Source organism: Stigmatopora argus, chromosome 1 (assembly GCF_051989625.1).
Source record: "Stigmatopora argus isolate UIUO_Sarg chromosome 1, RoL_Sarg_1.0, whole genome shotgun sequence".
NCBI lineage: Eukaryota > Metazoa > Chordata > Actinopteri > Syngnathiformes > Syngnathidae > Stigmatopora > Stigmatopora argus.
Window position 1 is genome coordinate 17,833,021 of NC_135387.1, and position 24,576 is coordinate 17,857,596.

The 24,576-nt window shown below is 39.6% G+C and overlaps 5 protein-coding genes across 7 annotated transcripts; 3 read left to right on the top strand and 2 right to left on the bottom strand.

Moving 5' to 3' along the window:
* Positions 1 to 267: 267 nt before the first annotated feature.
* On the top strand, positions 268 to 3,040 carry ddrgk1 (DDRGK domain containing 1). The gene is made up of 8 exons (XM_077608380.1): positions 268 to 450; positions 1,108 to 1,260; positions 1,416 to 1,546; positions 1,923 to 2,024; positions 2,097 to 2,219; positions 2,287 to 2,325; positions 2,416 to 2,521; positions 2,636 to 3,040. Exons 1-8 carry the CDS (start codon positions 363 to 365, stop codon positions 2,794 to 2,796), a joined length of 903 nt encoding a protein of 300 aa, XP_077464506.1. The 5' UTR covers positions 268 to 362; the 3' UTR covers positions 2,797 to 3,040.
* Positions 3,041 to 7,235, bottom strand: cars2 (cysteinyl-tRNA synthetase 2, mitochondrial). Of its 2 annotated transcripts, none has more exons than XM_077608377.1 (15): positions 6,915 to 7,235; positions 6,706 to 6,756; positions 6,511 to 6,628; positions 6,360 to 6,431; positions 5,922 to 6,027; positions 5,770 to 5,850; positions 5,431 to 5,560; positions 5,204 to 5,337; positions 4,965 to 5,032; positions 4,797 to 4,863; positions 4,075 to 4,213; positions 3,863 to 3,986; positions 3,686 to 3,784; positions 3,214 to 3,423; positions 3,041 to 3,148 (listed from the first exon to the last, which is right to left on the bottom strand). In XM_077608377.1, the coding sequence occupies exons 1-15, from the start codon at positions 7,109 to 7,111 to the stop codon at positions 3,059 to 3,061; spliced, it is 1,686 nt and encodes a 561-aa protein (XP_077464503.1). In that variant the 5' UTR covers positions 7,112 to 7,235; the 3' UTR covers positions 3,041 to 3,058. The 2 variants fall into 2 exon arrangements, with proteins under 2 accessions (XP_077464503.1, XP_077464505.1); XM_077608379.1 differs by having other exon boundaries at positions 6,866 to 6,979.
* Positions 7,236 to 7,803: 568 nt separating this feature from the next.
* atg3 (autophagy related 3) lies at positions 7,804 to 12,970 on the top strand. Its single transcript, XM_077608468.1, has 12 exons — positions 7,804 to 8,052; positions 8,423 to 8,464; positions 8,786 to 8,835; positions 9,224 to 9,294; positions 9,408 to 9,515; positions 9,701 to 9,753; positions 10,133 to 10,214; positions 10,292 to 10,326; positions 10,392 to 10,544; positions 11,115 to 11,242; positions 11,369 to 11,437; positions 11,547 to 12,970. The coding sequence occupies exons 1-12, from the start codon at positions 7,981 to 7,983 to the stop codon at positions 11,626 to 11,628; spliced, it is 945 nt and encodes a 314-aa protein (XP_077464594.1). The 5' UTR covers positions 7,804 to 7,980; the 3' UTR covers positions 11,629 to 12,970.
* A 697-nt stretch (positions 12,971 to 13,667) lies between these two features.
* Positions 13,668 to 20,946, top strand: slc19a2 (solute carrier family 19 member 2). 2 transcript variants are annotated; one of them, XM_077610335.1, is made up of 7 exons: positions 13,668 to 13,911; positions 14,701 to 15,252; positions 15,385 to 15,634; positions 15,716 to 15,908; positions 16,914 to 17,055; positions 17,260 to 17,407; positions 20,833 to 20,946. In XM_077610335.1, exons 1-6 carry the CDS (start codon positions 13,789 to 13,791, stop codon positions 17,392 to 17,394), a joined length of 1,395 nt encoding a protein of 464 aa, XP_077466461.1. In that variant the 5' UTR covers positions 13,668 to 13,788; the 3' UTR covers positions 17,395 to 17,407; positions 20,833 to 20,946. The 2 variants fall into 2 exon arrangements, with proteins under 2 accessions (XP_077466461.1, XP_077466451.1); XM_077610325.1 differs by lacking the exon at positions 20,833 to 20,946 and having other exon boundaries at positions 17,260 to 17,963.
* On the bottom strand, positions 18,200 to 23,805 carry arl6ip6 (ADP-ribosylation factor-like 6 interacting protein 6). Its single transcript, XM_077610345.1, has 4 exons — positions 23,530 to 23,805; positions 19,403 to 19,456; positions 18,465 to 18,594; positions 18,200 to 18,393 (listed from the first exon to the last, which is right to left on the bottom strand). The coding sequence occupies exons 1-4, from the start codon at positions 23,690 to 23,692 to the stop codon at positions 18,300 to 18,302; spliced, it is 441 nt and encodes a 146-aa protein (XP_077466471.1). The 5' UTR covers positions 23,693 to 23,805; the 3' UTR covers positions 18,200 to 18,299.
* Positions 23,806 to 24,576: the final 771 nt, after the last annotated feature.

A 24,576-nucleotide genomic window follows, 5' to 3' on the forward strand; every position in this document is an offset into this window, starting at 1 on the left:
TAAAGCGGTTCAGGAAAAAAAATCTACCTTGGAGTTTGATTGGGGGGAAATAACGAGATTTGTACCTTAGATCAAGGGACAGTAGCGGTAATGGTTGATAAGAGGTGTCTAAATGGCAGGGTAGGATACGGGAAAGGACAAGATAAGTGGGGGGTGGACTACTCGACGCCCCCCAGGGAAAGGCAGCACGATGCAGTACTGGCGTCGTGTCTGCCGGAAATGCGAAAGAGAAGAAGAAGCCGAAGCAGCAGCAGAAGAAGAATGAGACTACCAACGAAGAAGAATTAAAGTGAGTTGTTGACGTTTCAGAAGTGTCACGACTCTAGCAGTTTCCCCACATATGATACAGGTTAACACGTAAAATGGATCTCGTCTTGTACGTGATAGCTGCTGCTATCCTTGCTCTTCTGCTCTTGTTTGCGGTCAAGTTGCGGAAGAAGACGCAGGAAGGCAAGTCAAAGAGAGCTGAGGAGCTTGCTCGCAATTTATTTCGAAAGATTTGACTGCGTTTTGACACTTTCTACGCTTACTCCTGGCCAGAACTTGCGAATATTCGATCAATCATTTACGTTGTAGTTGTGACATTAGTTCACGCGTGTTTCGTCATCAGGAAAGAAATATCAACAGTACCCACATTGTGTAGCCTTCTAAGGAAAAGTACAGACCCTTGTGTAATCTAACACTTCAACATAGTGCAAGTACTGACTCAACACCGGTTATTTACTATACACACACAGTACAGACGCCACAATGTGCTAAATAAAGTCAACATTGATTGATCAATAACACCAGTTTTATTAACATTCCACTGATTATTTTTTTAATCGGTGGGATATTGGGTAGAATCGCTGATTCCAAAAATATTTGATAGGCTGCAGCAAATGATCACTCTCAAATCAACAGCTGTCAATCAATGGCAGCCAATGAGTTCATCTTTATTAAAATAGACAAGTAAAGTAGTGCAGTTAGGCAATGCGGAAATAGAGGAACTAAAAAATCATGATGCTTAGTTTTGATTGGCACTGTCATAGAGGTCTTGATTTATTCAAAAGTTATTGTAGTTTGCTGAGTGTTTTTTCAACTGTAGTGGTTCAACACTGTGTGCAGCTGACAGAGAGCATGAGCAGGCGGTGGTCCGAGCGGCGGTGGTCCGTCCACGCCCGGCCGCGGTGGAGCGGGGGGCTGGCATGCCGCGTCGAAGGAGGAACCTTGCAGGGGCGATGGCCAACAGAAGACCACAGAGAGAAGAAGAGGATCTTGGTAAAAAAAAAAAAAAGAAAGAAAAAGAAGAAAACCTGACACATCTATGTCACTGAATTTCAATTCACAATTTGTATTGCTGACAGAATTTTGATTTTGGAGTAGGCCATAATCTGTGAAAATGAGCAAACCCTAGAATGCTTTGGTCATTTCAGAAGAAGAGCTAGAGCAGCAGGTAGAAGAAGACGATGAGGCGGAACTGCAGGACTCGCAGCCGACTGCAAAAATTGGAGCCAAAAAGCAAAGGAAGCTTGAAGAGAAACAGGCCAAGAAAGCCCAGCGAGAGGTAAGAGGCTGAGAATAGTCACTCGTCTTTCAGTCAAATTCATTTACTCACTGAAAAACCACCAATTGTGCTTGCGTGAATTAGTCTGCTTCTTCTGTAATAGCCAAGTAGGAGCATTGTGATAGTTGCTTGTTAATGTGAAACCTCTCGACTGTTCAATGTTTCTACAGTGGAGAGGAGCAAAATTTAACCAATGTTGTTATAGTGAGGTGTGGCAGCATCTTTATCTTTGTTTGTTTGTTTAAAATGTATTAGCAGCTTCAAAAAGCTGAATAACCATCGCTGGACAGTTAAAAATGTTTTTACAGCTGGTGAAAACAACATTCAGCCAGACTACGGTAAATTTACTCAATCTTATTAATCATTCTGTATTCAGGCTGAGATTGAGGAACGCGAAGAAAGGAAGAGGATACAGGAGCTCCGAGATCAGGAGAGACGACAGGAGGAGGAGAAAGAAAGAGAACTGGAAAAAAAAGAGGTCTTTCTCTTCTCCTTTAAAATTTCTCTTCATAAATCCCATCTTCGCACTCACTCGTTGTTCTTTCATTAGGAAGAAGAAGAGCGACGGGCCAAGGAGGAGCAGGAGAAACGGGAGGAGGAGGAGTACCTCAAGCTCAAAGCTTCCTTTGTGGTAGAAGACCAGGGTGAGGAGGAGGAGCTCACTGAAGACCAGGTCAGGTTATATATGATTAAATCTCAAGCTCAGCATCTTTGATGACTGATTTGGTTTTTCCTTGCAGTCACGTAACTTGCTCCGAGAATTCATCGATTACATAGAGGTGCTTTCTCACACTCACACATTCCCATTTTATCTTGGGGATAATCAAGTAATCAAGGTTTTGTGTGACACTGCCTTCTGTGTCCATCAGACGACAAAAGTGGTTCTGCTGGAAGACTTGGCCTCTCATTTTGGAATGAGAACAAAGGATGCTATTGCTAGACTGCAGGACCTGCTAGCAGATGGCTCCCTAACCGGTTCGTGTGCAATATTTTTGCTATAACCTATTGGTATTAACGCAATGCTTGCAAATGGTCATGTGTCGTGTAGCTAGTTCTGTCTCAATTTTTAAATGTTTTTTTTCCCCCCAGGAGTCATTGATGACAGGGGGAAATTTATCTCCATCACTCCAGCAGAAATGGATGCTGTAGCTCAGTTTGTCAAACAAAGAGGTCGAGTTTCTATCTCTGAGTTGGCCCTGGCGAGTAATTCTCTGATCAATTTAAAGCCAGAGAACCGCAGTACTGCCTGATTGAAACAGCTGGACGACTTCGATTGACAATCCATCACATCCAAATTTTTTGATTTAATTGAAACATTTAGACCAAAATCTTAATGTTCCTGTGTAACAAGATCCACCTTGCAAACCAAACCTTCCCCAGAAAGACAAAAATATGTATTTTTTTTGTCGCTGCCAATGGACGGTTACAACGATGAGAGCTCTCTATTCAAAATACCAGGATATCTATTAAAAATGATTTCTCTTTAATCACAAATTCACTTTTCCATTTTTATTATGAAATCCTCTGTGGATGACTGCTTTCATCCTGTAGAATATCCGAGACGTTCTTCCTCAGCTCCCATGTAGAGTTGGCCCCTCGATCCTGAAAAAACAAGAACTCGATGTCAGTATGACCATTCCCACACGATAAGAGATCTAATTCCTCACTTTTATAAGCACTCCAAGAGGTGCCAGATTCTTCCTCAAATCGTCACTCGCTTTAAGGAGTGGTAATCTGTCTGAATAAAGTGCTTCTTGGTTCGTCCCCGAAGATGTTGACTGACGGGCGAGAGCGAACGCTCGGACTTCACTTCGGAATTGAGTCAGCTGCTCGACAACACCCTGGAGACTTCCAGACTGCCTTGTCACGTCCACATCCTACACAGAAAAAAATATTGGAGCAGGATTTTTTTCAAAATGAGCTTCCTCGGACCACTCCACGGCCAAGGTACGGTGCAGAAATGCAATATTTGATGGTATATAATTCATGCAACACGCTTATTTACTTATTTATTACCTGTTTATGTCTAAAATGCATTTTTCCACTGTCTGTATTCTCACCCTCTTGCTACCTTGACAGTGAAATTTCCCGAATACGGGATGAATAAAGTTATCTAATCTAATCCACGAACATTCTGACCTTGTGATATAATGGATCGATCCCAAACACGTCCAAGATGTCTCTTAAGTAAACAATCATGGCTCCAATCACTTCAGGACATCTGGTTGCTCCTGCCACCTGATTCCACAAAAGTGGAAAGTAGGGTTGACGTGGTGGTAAAAAAACGTGGGAAAAGTAAAAGCATGAACTCATTACCGAGGAAACAGGCTGTAGTTGGCGGTTACCCTGATAAACCAAATTCATGATGGCATTTATGGCTCTCGGGGTGTCAAAGTCATCAGCCAGAGCTGCCGTCACGCTGGCTTTTGTTTTGGCCAACCTGGTGAGCAATCATATCACCACATGCTGGAATACGGCACTGAAAAAGTCCTTTCAATTGCTAGAGCAAACTTAAAGCGGGATCCAACCTCTCCCAGAGTAGCGACTCCTGCATTGGCAAACACTCCAGCTGACCCTTAATGTAGGCCTGGGCATCATTACAGAAGGTCGTGACGGTAGCCAAAGAGGCCCGGGCCTCAGACATGCTCCCTGAACTGTAGTCTATAGCTGCAGAGACATTGCGGGGAAGTTACTTTGTTAGCACCAGTGCACAAATAAAAAAGTACACACAAAACAGAATTAAAAACGACGTGCCGTGATCATTTTGAGGAATTGCAGTATGTTTATGGTGGGTAATTGTTGGAGAGTCTAGGCTAGAAGTGTTTAAACTACTGCATGCCGCCCAGTTATTAATGATTGGCAGCAAATTATGGAACTATCATTGAGTATGGTCTGCACAAGAAGCTTGAGTTTGGCCTACATTCAGTTGCACTTCTCTGCTTCGACACTAGATGGAGCTAGTCACTTAAATGTTCTCTTCATTAGGTCAAAACCTGACATTTCAAAATCCCATATAGAAAACAAACGCTCATTTAGGTCATTTTAATTTCTAAATGTTCCCATATTTAACAAGTGTTAATATTCAAAGTCCATATAACAGTACAGTTCTTTATATTATTCAATATACTTTTTTTATTACATCCCTTGTATTGATGAACACAAAATTATATGTAAATATACCTACAAAAAGGTCTAAAGGCAACCAATATAGGAAAACACAAACATTATAAGATTCTTGATTTTCGGATACCTGATCTGTATTTGGTCAAAAGGCAGAACATACGAAACTCATTCGCAGAGTAAGACTGCAGGAAGTCCTGGTGATGCGTGAAAGGAAAAACAAACAGTTCCTCTCAGTGTACACACAAAATATAGGGGCCATTATCAGGAGGTAAGTTGTTTAAATAAAGCGAGTTACCTTAATAGTGATGTAGTTCTTCAAAGATTTGGACATTTTTTCCACACTGCCTTTGAGGTGTAAATGTCCTAAGTGTATAAAAAGAATTTTGTCACTTCATTTGTAAATGTCTTTAGCTGTATTTTACTACTAATTCAGAAGCCGAGTGCATTAAAGAAATCTGAGTGGCCTCCAAAGACACAATTCTAAAAACAAGAACCAGTTCATGTCATCATTCAAGTTTTAATGTCTTGAGTTACCTGAGTGCAAAAAATAATTGCCCCACTGTTCACACTGATGATAGGCTTCACTCTGCGCCACCTCATTCTCGTGGTGGGGGAAAGCCAGGTCCACGCCACCTGAGTGAATATCCAGCTGACTTCCAAAAATTGAGCTAAACGGGCCGCAGGAGCGACAGACATCACAGGTTAGTGAAGCAACCAAATGCTGGCAGAGAGTCAATCGGCTAATCGGGGTGCCAGCTTACCTCGCCACGGTGGAACACTCGATATGCCACCCTGGCCTTCCTGGGCCCCAAGGAGATTCCCAGTGGGGTTCTTGAGGTTTTGATCGTTTCCATAGAGCAAAGTCCCTCACATCCTTTTTAATGGAGCCATCTGTAAAACATAGTCTTTATCATTCAAGCTGAGAAGGCAAACTGCACTGGTGAAAACCAACCAAGAAATGTTTAAATACTATTTTTTTTAATGTATCTGTACTTTAATTAAATATATATATTTTGGATGACATTTTATTCTTCTTACAGTGTCCGTACACGAGACACCCATGAAAACAGATGATCAAATTCTTCTGTATCTTATCTCACCACTTGCTTCATGAGCATCTCCGGCTCCCCCAAACTTGCCGTAGCGATCCCCGATGGACTGAATATCAAAATACACATCACCTGTAGATCAAAATGAGTTATATTTTAATCAATTGTTGAGGGAAAACCAAATCAACAGACAAACTGCTTACCTTCTTTTGTGGCGTAAGCATTTCCATTTGCGATGATTCTCTGAATGAAGGCAACAATTTGTGCTACGTTTTCAGTCACTCTTAAATACACTGCAGGAGGAATAACCTAGATAGAAATACATAAACAGACACACACACACACACACACGTGTGTATCTTAGAACAAGACATTTAAGATGTAAATATTTTCACATTTTTTTAGAGCAGCAAAATTTCTGTCTAATAGGAACATTTCATAGCTACATTTTCATTATTAATTTTTGAAAAATATAAAAATCAGGGCTACTTGAATAATAGTTAGTTGTCATTTGGACTTTATTAAAAGCACATTAAATTGATAATAAAACAATATGCGATAGAAGAAGTAGTGTCGGTGATGAGAGGGTTTATAAAATGTGTAATTTACTTTAGGAATGACAGCAATTTATGCACACCCACTTTCAAAGACATCATATCCTTCTTGAATTCCTCTTCATACATTCTGGCGATGATGGTGGGTGAGAGGTTCTCCTGAGAAAAAATAATAATTATAAGGATTTTTTCATCTGGTATACTTATTGAAAATAATTGGAAATCTGGTGTATATTACCTGCCACCCTCTCTGAATAATTTTGTCATCAATGTCTGTGATGACCATGGCATGGATGACCGTGATACCAAACAGCCTGGACAAGATTCTCTGCAGCACATCAAACCTGACGTATGAACTTCAGGGAGAACAGATGTTCCAATGTTTATTAGAGTGAAAAATTCAATTTAATGCGTGAGACTGTTCTACTATTACCATGCATGGCCCAAGTGGGCGTGGTCGTAAACGGTAGGCCCACAGCTATACCTGAAGCACAAACAAAATGATGTTATTGTAGAAGATCCATCCTGGAAATCCATGAACGGGACTCCCAATTCAAATGGATTGGGCGTCTACCCCCGTCAATGGCAGATACCAATGCGATTCTGTAAACATTGTTTCCATCACTTGAATGTGTTCAATACCAGGTGGCTACTCCTTCGCGAGCCAGTATGAGGGGCTCTTTTTGTTTGGTGAGGCTGTTGAAAGTCTTCAAACCGGTGTCGAATCCCGTGGGAAGGAGCCACTTTTTCTCGCTTCGGCTGCACGATTGGCGGATTTTTGTCCTTAAATCGAGTCCTTTGCTTCGGCGTAGGAACGATTTGATTGCGTGTCTCCACATGTCGTGACCTCCCAGTGCTAGGAAACGAGCAAAGTCCCGATATTATGAGCTAATTTAGCTCACGCACGACGCTTAAAATCAAGATCAAGATGTCAAATAAAAAAACGGCAAATACATTTATTTTAAAAAGTGAACGAAATACACACGGTTTAATGAATGCAATAAAAGCAGGTAGACACGGACTCAATCGTATACGTCATATCTATATAGACACAACAAAGTTCCGATTTGTGCGTCGAGTTCACCGCCGTATTGGATGTGGCAAAGTGTTGCGTGAGGAAGCGCCATTCATTTGCCGTATGCAAATATAAACGCAACAGTGCCTATTTTACAAAATATGGAACTATGCAAAATGCTGTAAAATTAAATAAATATTAAATAAAAAATAAGAAATTGAATATAACATTATTAGTTCGATACATCGTAATAGGCATGTTTTGCTGGAGTGCAAACGATAAAGATTCACTGGTAATCAAACTTCAAACGTCATTTAATCCACTCTTCTCTGAAAAAGTGGGTTTAAGTACCGTTAAGGAAGGTATTTTCCAAATTACACCAGTATATACAGTAGTAACATATGTTTGCATTGCTTTTCGGGCATATTAGCCACATTCAATATGGCAACACGTTGACGTATTGTTGCAACGAACCAAGCAGCTCAAGAAAAGGTCCTCCACTTCTATCCGAACACTGAATTCGCGCTGTCAAGCTGTAGTCTCGCGGCAACATCTTACCCGGAAGTGTTCGTAGTGGTCACGTGATTCGCGAATGTCGCTGCTGCTCCCTCGCATCTGACACAACTATGTCTAGTTAGTTGGGTATTTCTCTCTTCTTTCAAGGAGACTCCCTTTATTTTTTTGCTCCCCAAGATGCAGAACGTGATTAATACGGTGAAAGGAACCGCTCTTGGCGTGGCCGAGTTTCTCACGCCAGTTCTAAAGGTAAACTTAATTCGACCTGACCAGTCTGGGATACCTTGTTTACCCCGTGAATAGATGAACGGTTCATGCTTGGATCATTTCTTTTCTCATCCAATGAGATTTTGTTTTTAGCCTTAGTCTGTCACTGACGGCGATACATGTCCAATCCTTCTGAACTGGAAGGTTTGGCAGCGAACCTCGCAGTTTAAATGGATTCGACTTGTCATCGCCAATGACAGTATAAATTAGTTCATTGAATCCGGTTTGGGTGCGGCGGATTATAGTGTTTTAAATTAATGACTGATTTTCGAGTGTTTCTGAATTTAGGGTGATTATTTGACATTTGATTTGAGTCACAAAAAATGACCTAAATATGTTTTCAATTTAACAGGAATCAAAATTCAAGGAAACTGGAGTCATCACACCAGAAGAGGTGAGGTTGATCCATGCTATCTTTTTTTATTTTCTCCATTGTTTCCCAACCTTTATTGAACCTACACCTACCAAAATGTCATCCAAAGTATCTATACAGTGAAATAATAGCATCCTCGTACTTTATTCATAATTTATTTAGTATAACAAAAAGCTCATTTGCTTATAGGAATTGAACCATTATATTTCGATGTACTAAATGCGAGTCTGAAATAATAGTTTTTGGACCCCCAAAATTGGATTAGGTTCCGAATCACTCACAATACCTCGTTTCTAAATAAAAGCACACTGTAAATGTATTTCTTTTCTTTTTGTGTGTTAGTTTGAAGCTGCTGGCGATCATTTAGTTCATCATTGCCCCACCTGGAAATGGTCAGTATTTTTTCATCCAGGGAAAATGAGTTTACTCATGTGACGACCTTGTTGTTGGTAGAGTAAATGTGTATTCTGCGATTGTGAAAAATAAGGAATAAGGTAGTGATGGCTTGTGACTCAGGAATGTGCATGACATTGTTGCGCTGTTCTTGTTAGATTTCACAGAATGGTGCAATTCTCTCCTGCGGAAACCCAACTTGTCTAACAAAACCAGTCTAATCAGGACTCTTATTTATTATATGATAGATTTTACACTGTTACTCAGAAACCATATAAATTAATATGTTTTGGCATGGTGTACTAGTGGTAGTTGTCATTTAATGAGTAAAATAAAAGGATTGCATATTCAATTTGTTTCTTCTCTTTTCTTCATATCTTCACTCAGGGCTACTGGGGAAGAAGTTAAAATAAAGCCATATTTGTCCTCTGATAAACAATTCCTCCTAACACGCAATGGTAAGAGTTCTGTCTTTCTAATAGTTTTAGGTCATCGACCACTTGTCTAACTGGAAACTGAAATTAGGAGTTTTGTTGTAGTTGTATTTCTGACAATTTCTTGTGGGTTTCAGTTCCCTGCTACAAGCGCTGTAAACAGATGGAGTACTCGGACGAGTTGGAGGCCATCATCGAGGAGGACGATGGAGACGGGGGATGGGTGGACACTTACCATCATGCAGGCATGGCAACATTTCCCAGAGATGAGCTATTTAAGCAGCAATTTGGGATTTCAAGCCAATTCTGTAACCTAATCACAAATATTGTCTGAAATTCAGTAAATGAAAGCAAGAACCCCCATAACATCAATTTGTTTAGGTGTGTCATGTCGGCACGGAATCGATAACCATGCTTCATTTGTTTCTAGGTGTATTAGGTGTCACTGATGCAGTGCAGGAAATTTCCCTGGACAATAACAAGGTATCCGTTGTGGCTTTGTGTTGAGCCATTTGTTAGCTAATGTGGAACTAAAGAGTGTTCAGGCATTTGCGCAAGACTTCACCTACCTGTCTCTCTTTTTTTGCTTTTTGTCTTTTCCCCCCCTAAAATTGATGATATGAATGAGATTGAGCAAAGCAATGAGATTATTAAGGAGTAGAAACAATGTTTTCCCATTGTAGCCAGTTAAAGTAAGGAGAAAATAACATTTTGTTGTAATAATTTGACACATCTTATGTTTGTTGTACAGTCATATACTATTTTTCCCGCCAGACTCGCACTAAATCAGAATCTATGTGTCAAGTGGGCCCGACTTTAAGGTTTTTAACCATTCATCAGCTGTGTATTGTCTTCCTTCAAGGACAAGAACATGAATAGCACGTCTGCGGCCTGTTTAGATGATGGCGAAGATGACGAAGATGGCGAGGCAGCAGATATGGAAGGTATTTCAAATAGTGCCCTTGCGCTTTTATTCCACCGTCACATATCCAGCATAACCCTTATCACTCATCTTTTTTAGAATATGAGGAAAGTGGCTTACTGGAAACGGATGAGGTAAGGCGGCGTGAGTGCCCGGCTGTCAATGTGCGTGTGCCTCTCTCACGCTTTCTTGGCTCCAGGCCACCCTTGACACTAGTAAAATGGTGCAAGCTGAAGTGAAAGCAGAACCCGGGTGTGAAGACGCCATCCTTCAGACGAGGACGTATGACCTTTACATCACGTACGATAAATACTACCAGACACCTCGACTCTGGCTCTTCGGCTACGATGAAGTATGTACCTGGCTGTTACTAGCCGACATCCCATTTTAGGTGACATCATTCACTTTGGTCTTATGCCTTTTTGCCTCGTCATTGTGAATTTCTCAATGGTTTGGGGTTCTTTTCAAATATAATTCATGTGTATACACGTATCCCCAAATGACTTAAAATTAGGCTTGAATTATTAAACAGTAGTATTTTTTTAAGAAAAAAGGAAAAAGTGGAAAATGGCAATGTATTTGTTTTCCAAAATAAATTTTCAATTTCAGAACCAAAGCATATTACTGGAATTTCGTATTATATTTTTGTAAGTTTAATTTTTAAAATGTAATTCTTGTAAAAACTTTGGTTTTATTTTCATAATGCAACTTCATTTTGTAAAATATTGTCCTTTTCTCAAATTGCCATAGAATTTTTCCCATGTATAATTTACTCTTGATGGATGATATTTACTGTTACATTATCTAATTACAGAGCACAATTTTTTTCAGAAAATATAAAAATAAGAATCAGAGTTTGTAAGACATTTTGGCTCTCCCAATATAGATAATTAAAAAAAAAATCCCATTGCCGCTCCTTTAGGACAGGCAGCCTCTGACTGTGGAGCAAATGTACGAAGACATAAGCCAAGACCACGTGAAAAAGACGGTCACCATTGAAAACCATCCACACCTTCCTCCGCCCGCCATGTGCTCCGTCCACCCCTGCAGGTGAGTCCAAAGACAAGTTAAACATGCCATTACCCTATACTTATTCTCATTTACTAAGATCATCCATGATGTAAACTACGTAGAAAATATTTTAGAACATTCAGTAAAGTTTTTTTTCCCATGCAGACATGCCGAAGTGATGAAAAAGATCATCGAGACCGTGGCTGAAGGAGGTGGTGAGCTTGGAGTGCATATGTATCCTTATTTTTTTTGCAAACAACAAATCAAGTTTATAATGATGTTGATTGTGTTTTGTGAACTGTAAACAAAATCATTTGCTTTTGTCCTTGACTGTAGTTTGCAGGTATCTTCTCATTTTTCTCAAGTTTGTGCAGGCTGTCATTCCCACAATAGAATATGACTACACAAGACACTTCACGATGTAAAAATGGGGATAATGGAAAGGCAGTTTTTCTGCCAATAAGGTCCGCTCTGAATATGAGATGATGTTTGTCACTCTGAAACACTTGGCAGAGGTGTACAGTTGCTAACAAATATGCATCTTACACGGCACTAAGTTTTCAGGGGGCAAGGATGAAATCAGACAATGTTTAAATGTGTCACAAATCTGCCGTAAAATTGATGCCGTGTACGTTAATAAATGTAATCCGTAACTGAACAGTGCAAGATTTTCAACGGTCACCCACCACTCGGTCTTAAGTTTGGTTAACTCTGTTAACCGCTTGCTTATTTGGCCATCCTGAGTGCACACTAAGCCACATTCCATTGTTATTTAGAACTCTAATTTTAATGTTAATACTGCTAAATTCACTTCATTGATTGCCACCAACTTCTCCCACTGCCTTGCGCTTATGCTTAAAGTCTCCTCTATTTAGCTTACTATATGTGAAGTTTACATCAGCTTTAAGTGTTAACCAAAAAAAGGAGCGTAAAATGTGGAAAAAAAATGGAAGCATATCTTGTAGGAAAATTATTGAATTGAATTGCGCAAAAATGATCTATGATCGTCATGAAACTAAATTGAACCTGAAAAAAATATATTGTTAAAAAAAAAAAGTAAGTTGTGCAATATGAGGTAGTGTATAATCATTTTTTCCCCAGACTAAAACCCAGTGGAGTTACAATTGGGCTTTCTTGGGGGGAACATTTTTAATCTTTTTTTTCTTCCTAGTACATTTTACCCTCATAAATTTCAAGATAGTTGAGTGACATTTTTCTTTGATGGAAGAATTGCAAGCTTTTTCCACCGTTGAAGCTTCTAAGGAAACATCATCATTCTCTGGTGTTCAATCACTTGGTTTTCTAAATCTTTATTTCAGACAGATCTGTATGTTACACACTTTGTTTTTAATGTCATGTGAAAAGAATGTAAAGAAAAAAATGTATCCACCAAACTTGAGTAGCCTTCTACTCTGAAGTCTTGTCATTATTCATACCTGTCCTAGACTTATTTAGAATTATTCACATTACATTCAACTATACGGGAAAACTAAAGGGTTTGATGGAAGCTTTTTTATTTTCTGCACAGTTCTTACACACACGCGCACACATAGATACTGTGTGTGTTTACACAGCATATGCATCCATCTTGGTTGGCCCCACTTAAAAAAGACCATTTTGTCTTAATATTCTGAATGTTTTGATGTTCCTTAAGCAGAAGACTGAAATATTGCACATCATCTCGCCCAGCAGCGTGTGTGGATAACTTGGCAACAAACAAAATGGTTGTGGCACATTGTGTAAAACAATAAATAATATCAAAAGTAAGTTACTGATGTTCAATGCAGTCTGTGCTTCAGTGAGCTTTCCTTTTTTTGTTGTTGCTCATATTCTTACCAACGCTGGAAAGTACAAATACTTCTTTACTTTACATAAATATTGAATTACTTTTTCCAGTTCAAATCAGCCAGATCCAATTGTTTTGATGTGAAAAGTCAAGCTGAAGCTGGGACAAAAAAACAGACAAACAACAAACTAAAACAAGACAACAGGGCAAAAAATTAGACTTGTTTATTTTTAACACTATAAAATGTAATAAAAGATGGACATTTGCGTGCAGAGTATTTTTTTGGTTGCACTGATATATATTATATATATATATATATATATATATATATATATATATATATATATATATAATATTATATATAATATATATATGTGTGTGTGTTATATTATATATATATAATGTATATAAATAATACATTTCCCAGTGGTCTTAACTTTGACCTCTCCCTGTCAAAATGATTGGAAGTCTATCCCTGTCAATGGAAGCCAAGTCTTAACTTTGACCTCTCCCTGTCAAAATGGATGGACGTCTATCCCTGTCAATGGAAGCCAATGCGTTAGCGGCCAGCGCAAATGGCTGGAAAATATTTCTGCTGAGTCATGAATAGGTGAAATTCATTTTTGTGCATTTCAAGTTACTTGATTTTTGCCACTAGAGGCACTAGCGCACCAAACGTGTTACTAATGTTGACAGCGAGAAACGAAGAAGAATGTCTTTCAACACCGGTCTGTTGTTTGCGCTCCGCTGTGGAGTCCAAGTGAAGGCAAATGTGGAGGTCGCATAACTCGCGTACAACATGTCTGTGTTGTACCCCACTTTGTGCCTCTGTGCCTACGGCTTATTTGCTAACCTGCGACCATCGGAGCCTTTTCTTACCGCTTACTTGATGAGCCCAGACAAGAACCTGACCGAGACGCAGGTGAGGAGGAAGCAACTTGTACGCGGCCATCACCGGATGCCCAAAAATATATTTATACCTATATATTTATTTTTATTTATTTTTCATAAAGGTCGCGGTCAACTAAACAATATGCCTTACTTGTCACTTTTTTTGATGGTACTAAAACATGAGCATTCACAGCCTGCCCTCACAGTTTACACGAATTGGACGTCGGTTCATGTCAATGGCAGGCAATTATTTAAATACTATGACATTAAATACCCTTTTAAAAAATCTGGGTTCATAAATTGATGGTATTTTATTATCATTAACATTGTATTAATTTATGTACATTTGTGTATAATAATGTTGAGAAGTTGAAGCAAAGGTAATTTATAGTCATATAGACGTCATTTATAGCAAAAATTAAAGCCCTAAAATGCACATCAAATGCCCTGTAGGTTGGAATAAATGAATATGTTATTTTAAGTTATTCACTCCTCTCTCAGTCCAAATGCACACACACACAAAAGTTATATTTTTCTTCCTGAAAATGAGAAAGTGTGGTGGGTTGAGACTGTAATCTCCCATCGACAACAAATCCTAAATCCTTTGGAATATGTGATTAATCTTAAACGATTTATTTTCTATGTACCACCTTCAGAAAGCATTTGTTGCTCAGTACCAAGACAGAACAAGCTCACATGTTCATACACGCAGAGTATATATACATTATATAATTTTGATGTACATCTGATCCATTTTTACTGTGTTTTTGTCATATAAGATAAAGAAGGGGAAAATACCATTTGTTGGTCTGTTTTGCAGGTTGTGAGTGAAATCTACCCCATCTGGACGTATTCTTATCTGGCGTTGCTGTTCCCCGTCTTCCTGGCCACCGACTACCTCCGTTATAAACCTGTGTTGGTGTTGCAGGCCGCGAGCTTTGTGGTCACTTACACCATGCTCCTCAAAGCACAAGGCCTCCGTGCCATGCAGTTGCTGGAGTTTTTCTTTGGGCTGGCCACCGCCTCGGAGGTGGCCTACTTCTCGTACATCTACAGCGTGGTCGAGCCCGCCCACTACCGCCGGGTGACCGCTTACTGCCGCTGCGTCACCCTCTTGGGTTCGGCCGCCGGCTCTCTGATGGGTCAGCTCCTTCTCACCGTGGCCCAAGTCCGGCTGGTGCACCTTGTCTGGGCCACGCTGGCGTCGGCCGTCGTGGCGTTCGTCCCCCCGTGGTTTCTGCCCATGCCCAAGCAAAGCTTGTTCTTCCACAAGGAACCGGATGGGACGACGCAGACACAGTGCGACTACGGCGGTTCCCTCATCGAGAACGTTGACAACAAGGCGCCTCTAAACAATGAGGACCTTTCCAACGTGAGTCTAAAATTCTAGTCGAGCCCTACAACTCGACTAATACTTCCTGACACCATTCTCGTACTTCTTCATCCCCAACTGTGAATTTAAACTCAATTTCCTTTCCAATATTTCATTGGTTATCACACTTAGGCTTCGCCCTCATTCTCCGAGGTGACAACCAGAAGCTGTGGGCTCTCAGGGGTCTTGAAGATGCTTACGGTTGACTTCCTACACTGTTACAGACGAGGCCCTCTGCTGGCCTGGTCGCTCTGGTGGGCGTTGGCCACGTGCGGCTATTTTCAGGTGCTCAACTATGCCCAAGCGTTATGGGAGAACATCCGCCCTTCCACTGAGTATGACATCTACAACGGTTACGTGGAGACACTGTCCACATTGCTAGGTACGATGAAATGCTTATATTGTCGCGGAAACGTTCTCAACATCCTATTCTAAGATAATGTGGGCTGGGGGGATTCTTTAGGGGCTGTAGCTGCCCTCCTGGTGGGCCACTTGCCCGTGCGCTGGACATTGTGGGGAGAAGTGGCCTTATGTGGCCTATCGCTGCTCATGGCAGCGTGCGTGCTCGTCATGGTCACGTTGAAGAGCATCTGGCTGTGTTATGGCACCTACGTCATTTTCAGAGCCACCTACATGCTACTTATTACGGTTGCCACGTAAGTGTCATGTCCTGCCCTGCCATTTCTTGTATAGTTAATCCAAATTACAGTAATTCATTAATGGCCATAAACAAGTCCAGGTTGGCACTAAACTAAGCTGGTCTTATTACAATAAGCTCAGTAAAAAAATGGTGAAATTGTTCATCGAGAACCAGCAAGTTACAGTAATCCCTCGAATATCGCGGTTATTGTAGACCAGACATGGCCGTGATAATCGAAGTAGGATCACCCTATTATAACTTTTTTTTCTTCAAGCCTAGTAGAAAAAGCGTGTGCGGTCGATTGGTCGCCGGTCTTTTGGTCGCGGTCTTTTGGTCGCAGTCTTTTGGTCGCAGTCTTTTGGTCGCCCCGACCGCGAGAACGGGCGACCAAAAGACCGGCGACCAAACAAGGTAACACAACACGGTCTACGCATCAATAAAATCCAACAATGGCCCTGAGCAGTTTCACTGAGCCGACGTGTGAGTGTATAAGAGTTTGTATGTACATGAGTTGTCCCCTTAGGAAGGGACGTCAGTCAGGGTCTTAACAAGTTCTCCAACATAAAACAATAAAAGTCCGGGAAATTTAGAGCTTTTTTTAGCCTAATAATTACGAGGGCATTAAGTATGACTAAATATTCATTCGCACTTTGTATTTAGGGAATTTGAGCTACGATTTAAATGGTAATTATCAATAACCTTCCGGGCGACCAATCGACCGTGTGCCTAGAAAAAGTGGCTTCCGCTTACGTGTTTCAGTGTGGATTTTCACATTTTTATGAACTTTAAAAAAAAAAAGTAATTACCTAATAGTGGAAAACAAAATAGCAAAGTACTGAATTTGCGATAAGTGAGGACGCGATTATCAAGGGATTACTGTACTCTATTGTGTTTCTAAATGTTCCTTGCTGTATTTTGCAAACTGTTGGAATTGATAGTATTTTGATGGCGACATGACATCAAATAGTGTATCTCCTTGAAGCCAGTAGAATTCTTGCTGATACACTGTTTTCTCTGGCAGATATCAAATAGCATCCAGCCTCGACATGCAGCGTTATGCCTTGGTGTTCGGCGTTAACACCTTCGCGGCTCTGCTGCTGCAGTCTATCCTCACTCTGGTGGTGGTGGACTCTGCCGTCCTGGGCTTGGACATCTTCACTCAGGTGAGAAACTGTCATTCACTCTTACCAATTGACATTTTAGGTACACATCAAACAATGCCACATATTTCAATAGCATTGTCAAAAATGATTTTGTGATTATAGTTATAGCACTTTCATGATATGCTGAATGCACGACTTGTACGTTTTGGTGCGATTGAGACTGACAAGTGGGACATGCCCGCATTGTGGTTTTTCTTCCATCAGTTCTATGTCTACTGCGGCTACTTTGCGGTCATCTCCGCTGTGTTCCTCCTGGCTGCGCTTTTCAAAGTGGCCACAAAGCGGCACTCTGAACTGGAGGCCCTGTCTAGAAGCCCAGAAGACACAGACGTCTCGTGATATGGACGCAGTGGTGGGTCGATAATTTTGTTTTCTTTTTTATTTTGACATCTATTCCCAATTCAGCAGGCTGGCTCGAGGCATATTGGTTAAATTGTTTTTGTGAGTTGACGTGTGACTAAGCACTTCTGTCGTTTAGAAGAAAGAATCACGAGTTCCAGTATTAAACTCACTGCACTGATGCATTAAATTAAGCTATTTGTATGTATAAGTATAATTTTGAATGAATTCGAGGCCTTAGACTTGAATGCAATTCTGGGTGCACTTCCGTCTTTCCACACGTTTTTTATATGAACATTCATTCGTGTGCCTGAAATCACTTGTCATAGCCAAATAGCTTGTTCTACTGAATATGTTACGTTCTATATTTTTATTGTCTTGTAAACAGGCCTATTTGCACAAGTGTGTGTGGTTTAAAGAGTTTGACCGTGTGGACATAAATGTGAGACAATGACTAACTTAAAATATGATAATGAAATACATTAACTGAAAAACCTTATGTATATAATTTTTCTTTTTTTTAGTTTGCTTTGGTTATAAAAATAATGTTAAAAAATTCCTCCACAATACTTGAATTTGTTTGTGTGCTGTTTCCCAATACACAAATCTAGGAACACCACAAAAAAGTTACATGCTCAAATGAGGTAAATGCCAATTACTTTTTGATTTGGCAAATTTTGGACTTCTACATGCATGGAAGAATGAATATTCATTCATCTCTCATGTCGGTTATCCTCACGAGGGTCGCTGGAGTCTATTCCAGCTAAATATGGGTATTAGAACCCTGAATTGATTGAAAGAATAATTCAACAAAATCATTGATTTATTAGAAAACAAACAAAAACCCACAAATGTTTTACACACAATGCAAGTATCGATCTATTTCTTGATCTGACATTTGACGGTCATGTCAAGTTCCAGATGACTGCAAGCGTCGCCATAGAACCGTTAAGAACAGCAACACTGTAATTCAGTAACAAATCTGGGTTGATTTTGTCTCTGAAATGAAAACAAAAACAGCTCAGGTCTGTTTGACCTTTTCTTTAAAATTATGTAAAGATTGATTTTACCTGCACAGTAGTGAAAGGATTGTTGGTGGCGCTATGCCTGGTTTGTAGGAGTTGAGGTAGGTCATAATCAATGAGAAGCAGCAGCAACTGACTCCTGCGAATACCGACAGAACCAAAATACTCCAGAAACCTACAAGAAAAGACATTTTGTTGCTGAACTGAGGTGTCTAGCACCTAGGTTTTATATAGCTTTCTGTAACGGTGAAACGTGAGCACTAAAAGTGGGCCTTCACATCACCCATCAAACCAACATCCATAGCTTGGTCCCTCCTCCAATTCAACAAGTGATAAGCAATCAATGAGCCGGCTTGGTATAGAGGTTGACAATTCTGTTTGGTATATAACTTTTCAGGAAACTAAACCCTTGAGAAGTGACTTCTTTACATACAATATTTTGGTGTATTTATTATTATTGGTCCAAATTTTTTTCAACCCTTGTATGAAGGCGTGTAAGGCCCTCAGGGTCCCCTTAATGACTTCCTCCAAAAATCCCCATTGGCACATTTTTGTGTGTGACCTTGATATTAGCGATCCGGTGGAGCGAGTGGTTAGCGTGTCGGCCTCACAGCTCTGGGGTCCTGGTTTCAAATCCAGGTTATGTCCACCTGTGTGGAGTTTGCATGTTCTCCCTGTGTCTGCGTGGGTTTCCTCCAGGTACTCCGGTTTCCTCCCACATTTCAAAAACACGCATGGTAGGCTGATTGGACACTTTAAATTGCCCCTAGGTATGTGTGTGAGTGTGCATGTTTTTCCGTCTCCTTGTGTCCTGCGATCGACTGGCCACCGATTCAGGGTGTCCCCCGCCTCTGGCCCGGAGTCAGCTGGGATAGGCTCCAGCACCCTCCGCGACCCTAATGAGGATAAAGCGGTTCGGAAAATGAGATGGGAGAAACCTTGATATTAAGGATCGAATTGAAAATAGCTAAGAATTACAATACCCAGCATCTTGGCTTTTGTCCCATTCTCTTCTTTCACTCCGGCTGTCCGTAGTTCTGAAAACAACAACAACTTTATCTAATAGTAGTTTTACATCACACACACATATATATGTTTTGACGAAAGTTTGGCGACACTCTTTTTCCTTGTCGACGATAATGTCAAATATTTATTCATCTTATTAGATGTGCTTCATAACTGAGCTAAGAATACCCCGAGATTTGGTACAAACGTAAAGCTGGCATGCAAAATGACTTGAATGGCTGGACATCGTAAGGCTTTTTCTTTAAAAAAAAGTGGTCTATGTAAAGTAAAGCTTTTATTTGTTTAAAAAATAAATACTATGTATATATAGTCAGGCTTTTTTCTTTAAAAATGACCATGTATATTAAGGGTTTTTATTAAAAAATGACCATGTATAGTAAGGCTTTTTTATTTTAAAAAAAAAAACGACCATGTACAGTAAAGCGTTTTTCTTAAAAGACGACATAGTATAGTAAGGCTTTTTTTCTTAAAAAACGATATAGTATAGGCTTTTTTCTTTAAAGACGACATAGTATAGTAAGGCTTATTTTCTTTAAAAACGACACAGCATAGTAAGGCTTTTTTGTCTTTAAAAACGACATAGTATTGTAAGGCTTTTTATTTACAAAAAATACCATGTATAGTAAGGCTTTTTTCTTAAAAAATGACCATGTATAGTAAGGCTTTTTTGTTTAAAAAAGACCATGTATAGTAAGGCTTTTTTTCTTAAAAAACGACATAGTATAGTAAGGCTTTTTTCCCTAAAAAAACGACATAGTATAGTATGGCTTTTTCCCCCTAAAAAAACGACATAGTATAGCGTGGCTTTTTTTCTTGAAAAACGACATAGTAGAGGAAGGCTTTTTCCCTAAAAAACGACATAGTATAGTATGGCTTTCCCCCCTAAAAAACGACATAGTATAGTATGGCTTTTTTCCTTTAAAAAACGACATAGTATAGTATGGCTTTTTTTCTTAAAAAACGACATAGTATAGTAAGGCTTTTTTTCTTAAAAAAACGACATAGTATAGTATGGCTTTTCCCCCCTAAAAAACGACATAGTATGGCATGGCTTTTTTTCTTGAAAAACGACATAGTAGAGGAAGGCTTTTTCCCTCAAAAACGACATAGTATAGTATGGCTTTCCCCCCTAAAAAACGACATAGTATAGTATTGCTTTTTTCCTTTAAAAAACAACATAGTATAGTAAGGCTTTTTTTCCTAAAAAACGACATAGTATAGCATGGCTTTTTTTCTTGAAAAACGACATAGTAGAGGAAGCCTTTTTTTCTTAAAAAACGATATTGTATAGTAAGGCTTCTTTTCTTAAAAAAACGACATAGTATAGTAAGGCTTTTTTTCTTTAAAAAATGACAGCAAATCTGACTTCTGGTTCTTCACCTTCTAGTTGTTGCTGTGGTCCACTGGCAAAATCATTGGGTCAGAACATGAGGCGGGAATCAGGAGTGAGTTCAATTCCACTCGTTGCAGTTCTCAAATTGTTTATTGAGGTAATGAAAAGGATAAATACAACTTCCAACTTTACTGTGGTGCAGTGGCAAAGACAATGGGTCAGAATTTCAGGTGGACTCAAGTTCAAATCAGAAGTGAGTTTGATTCCACTCTTTGCAATTCTCAAATTGTTTATTGAGGTAATGAAAAGGATAAATATAACTTCCAATCATATCATTTCAGAAGCCACTGTGGTCCAGTGGCAAGAACAATGGGTTGAAATTGAAGTTGGACACAAGTTCAAATCTGGAGTGAGTTCAAGTCCACTCTTTGCAAATCTCAAATTGTTTATTGAGGTGATGAAAATGATAAATATAACTTCCAATCATCTTATTTCAGAAGTCATTGTGGTCCAGTGGCAAAGACAATGGGTCAGACAGACCTCAAGTTAGTGGATTTGACTGCCATGTGGGAGATGGGGTTCGAATCCCGCTCTCGTTTGACTAATCACTACACTAGTAGTTCAGTAAATGGGTAATCCTTTTTTCATTCAAATAAAGACTTAGTCATTTTTTTCAGCAAAACAATATTTCCGGTCAGCCTTCGGCTGACCGGAAGACAGTTGGGAGGGGGGGTTCCTGGTGGTGTTCGACAGTCGGCCTTCGGCCGACTGCCGACACCATACAGTCGTTGACTGGCGACACCGGGACGTGAACCCTCGACACCCACGTCGCAGGCAGGTGACTTACCCACTACACCACGAGGCGGCCCGCCTATACATGATTGGGAGTTATATTTATCCTTTTCATTACCTAAATAAACAATTTGAGAATTGCAAAGAGTGGAATTGAACTCATTCCTAATTTGAACTTGAGTCCACCTGAAGTTCTGACCCATTGTCTTTGCCACTGGACCACAGTGACTTCTGAAATGATGTGATTGGAAGTTATATCTATCCTTTTCATTACCTCAATAAACAATTTGAGAATTGCAAAGAGTGGAATTGAACTCATTCCTGATTTGAACTAGAGTCCACCTGAAGTTCTGACCCATTGTCTTTGCCACTGGACCACAGTGACTCCTGAAATAACATGATTGGAAGTTATATCTATCCTTTTCATTACCTCAATAAACAATTTGAGAATTGCAAAGAGTGGAATTGAACTCATTCCTGATTTGAACTTGAGTCCACCTGAAGTTCTGACCCATTGTCTTTGCCACTGGACCACAGAGACTTCTGAAATGATGTGATTGGAAGTTATATCTATCCTTTTCATTACCTCAATCAACAATTTGAGAATTGCAAAGAGTGGAATTGAACTCACTCCTGATTTGAACTTGAGTCCACCAGAAGTTCTGACCGTTTGTCTTTGCAACTGGACCACAGTGACTTCTGAAATGACGTGATTGGAAGTTATATTTATCCTTTTCATTACCTCAATAAACAATTTGTGAATTGCAAAGAGGGGAATTGAACTCACTCCTGATTCCCACCTCAAGTTCTGAACCAATATTTTTGCCACTGGACCACAGCAATAACTAGGAGAAGAATCAGGTCAATCAATCAAGTCAGATTTATTCTCCGACTTTCTTAGCCTTACTATACTATGTCGATTTTTTTAAATAAAAAAGCCTTACTATATACAGACGCTCCACTACTTACGAACATTCAACTTACGAACAACGGTACATACGAACATGTCTGCAAATTGCGTTTAAGTCCAAAAATGTTCGCAAGTCCAATTTTGTATTTCGCGCCTTTTTCGGAGTAGTACTTCTTTCCGCCGCTAATACCGACGGCTGGCGCTGTGAGAGCTCAGCTCACCCAGCATCTACCTTCTTCTTCGTTGCAGTGCGAAAGTGCGTGAATGTATCTCCAGTGTGCAAAGAACCTTTTTCATTTGTATCATTAAATATCTCATGCATCCAATATTGAATATGCTTGGTAAAAAGCTAAAGGCTTCTATTGAGGGAGTTGCAAGGAAGAGGCAAGCCATTTAATTTGAAACGAGTGGCAATAATAACGAAGCTTGATGCGCGTGAGAGTGGTGAGCGTTTCACGGGCATTGAATCGTTCGACCGTCAGTACCATTTATAAACAGAAAGATCGAGCAGCAGGACCCAAATATTGAACGTTGCACAAAGTTTGCAAATCAATTGAATGATGCCATACAGTGCTACCGCATCATTTATGATGATAAAAAGAAGAAAACTGTGCAATCGTCATTAGGTCGCTTCTTTTGGCCAGTTTCTAATACATAAATCTCTCTCTCTCTCTACAGTACTGTACATATTCTCTCCATTTTATTATTTTTTTTTTTCCAGTACAAACCAATGCGTGTTACTTATACAAGCCTTAAACATACAAATGCACTTATATAAACCTTCAATATACTTATATCGGCCTTAAACATAAATTATAATACAAAATATAGCACTGAATCAACTTACAAACAAATTCAACTTATGAACAATCGCTCGGAACCAATTGCGTTCGTAAGTAGGGGAGCGTCTGTATTGACAATACAATCCTTTCATTCATATGGGATGCACACAGTTCCAGTGTCATCTCTTTCATACCTCCCCTCTTACTACATCATTCTCTGTGGCCACAAATTGCTTCAAAGCAAAGTTAGCAAACAAAACGGGTTACCTTGTAGTACAGGATCCACAAGTGCACATAAAAGCCCGACGGCAGCAACAACCAGGGCAGAAACAACTAGGGACATGACTACTAGGGTCCACGTTTTGCAGCCGGTACGATGTTTAACAGAGCCTCCACGTACGACTGCTGCACTACGTGATATAGTATCCATTTCCCTGTTTATTCAAAGTTCTAGCAGCTGAAGCAACTTTAGCAAGTTAAAGACACACAAAACAGTTGCTCATTCAGAGTGCCTTCATGCTTTTCACTACAACTTCCGCAAACAAATGCGACTATATTCTTCTTTATCAGCAGACAAGCCAACTTTTGGCGCTTCACTGCCCTCTTATGGTTTGCATTGTCATTACTACTGTTGTTTTATTTTCCAGTTTTTTAACCGATGGCGACGCAATACTGCATTTTTAAAAATACGTATTTTTTTCTTACATACCCACATCTTATAATAATGAAGAAATACTTTGTTTAAATGTTTAAAAATATAGCATTTTTTTCTTATAATATTTATTATATTACAAAATTACAATAATAAAGAAACTCTGGTTAAGCCTTTGCCACTATCCTATCAAATACAGCATAAACCTAAAAAGAGACATGGGGTGAATGAAAGGAATTGTAATATTTCTGATCAAGTTCATCCCAGTAGAAAGGATCTTGCTTAAGATTGTGAAAAATTACAGATTTTCATGTTACTGATATTTAATAGAGGAGCAAAATGTCAAAAAAGACCAATTATTTCCGGGAAGTGGCCTAATTGCAACAATTTCTAAATGTCAGGTGTTTTAGCCAATCAATTGGGAGTATTTCAGATTTCCCCGTAAGGCTCGTGAAGTCAGATTTGCCCCAAATTTCCCAAATCATCATTATTCAGAGTTAAAGCTCTCACTTCTTTAGTTTCGTATACTACACTGACTTTGCCTGTACAAAAAAGATGAGACAAAACAATTACAGGGCAATGCACAGAAACCTCAAAATATCCTTTTAAGGACAGTAATCTAAATACTGTATGTGATTTATTATCAAAACCACAACAAAATG

Excerpts from the sequence above, each read along its gene's own strand:
- slc19a2 (XM_077610335.1), top strand. The coding sequence starts at position 13,789 with ATGTCTGTGTTGTACCCCACTTTGTGCCTCTGTGCCTACGGCTTATTT. Across the intron at positions 15,253-15,384 it reads ACAATGAGGACCTTTCCAAC|GCTTCGCCCTCATTCTCCGA; the intron begins GTGAGTCTAAAA and ends TATCACACTTAG. Across the intron at positions 15,635-15,715 it reads GACACTGTCCACATTGCTAG|GGGCTGTAGCTGCCCTCCTG; the intron begins GTACGATGAAAT and ends GGGATTCTTTAG.
- arl6ip6 (XM_077610345.1), bottom strand. The coding sequence starts at position 23,692 with ATGGATACTATATCACGTAGTGCAGCAGTCGTACGTGGAGGCTCTGTT. Across the intron at positions 19,457-23,529 it reads TGTGGATCCTGTACTACAAG|AACTACGGACAGCCGGAGTG; the intron begins GTAACCCGTTTT and ends TGTTGTTTTCAG. Across the intron at positions 18,394-18,464 it reads ATCCTTTCACTACTGTGCAG|AGACAAAATCAACCCAGATT; the intron begins GTAAAATCAATC and ends TTTTCATTTCAG.
- cars2 (XM_077608377.1), bottom strand. The coding sequence starts at position 7,111 with ATGTGGAGACACGCAATCAAATCGTTCCTACGCCGAAGCAAAGGACTC. Across the intron at positions 6,432-6,510 it reads TTATTCAGAGAGGGTGGCAG|GAGAACCTCTCACCCACCAT; the intron begins GTAATATACACC and ends ATTTTTTCTCAG. Across the intron at positions 3,785-3,862 it reads AACTACAGCCTGTTTCCTCG|GTGGCAGGAGCAACCAGATG; the intron begins GTAATGAGTTCA and ends TTGTGGAATCAG.
- atg3 (XM_077608468.1), top strand. The coding sequence starts at position 7,981 with ATGCAGAACGTGATTAATACGGTGAAAGGAACCGCTCTTGGCGTGGCC. Across the intron at positions 8,053-8,422 it reads TTCTCACGCCAGTTCTAAAG|GAATCAAAATTCAAGGAAAC; the intron begins GTAAACTTAATT and ends TCAATTTAACAG. Across the intron at positions 8,836-9,223 it reads CATTGCCCCACCTGGAAATG|GGCTACTGGGGAAGAAGTTA; the intron begins GTCAGTATTTTT and ends ATCTTCACTCAG.
- ddrgk1 (XM_077608380.1), top strand. The coding sequence starts at position 363 with ATGGATCTCGTCTTGTACGTGATAGCTGCTGCTATCCTTGCTCTTCTG. Across the intron at positions 451-1,107 it reads GCGGAAGAAGACGCAGGAAG|CTGACAGAGAGCATGAGCAG; the intron begins GCAAGTCAAAGA and ends CACTGTGTGCAG. Across the intron at positions 2,326-2,415 it reads AATTCATCGATTACATAGAG|ACGACAAAAGTGGTTCTGCT; the intron begins GTGCTTTCTCAC and ends TGTGTCCATCAG.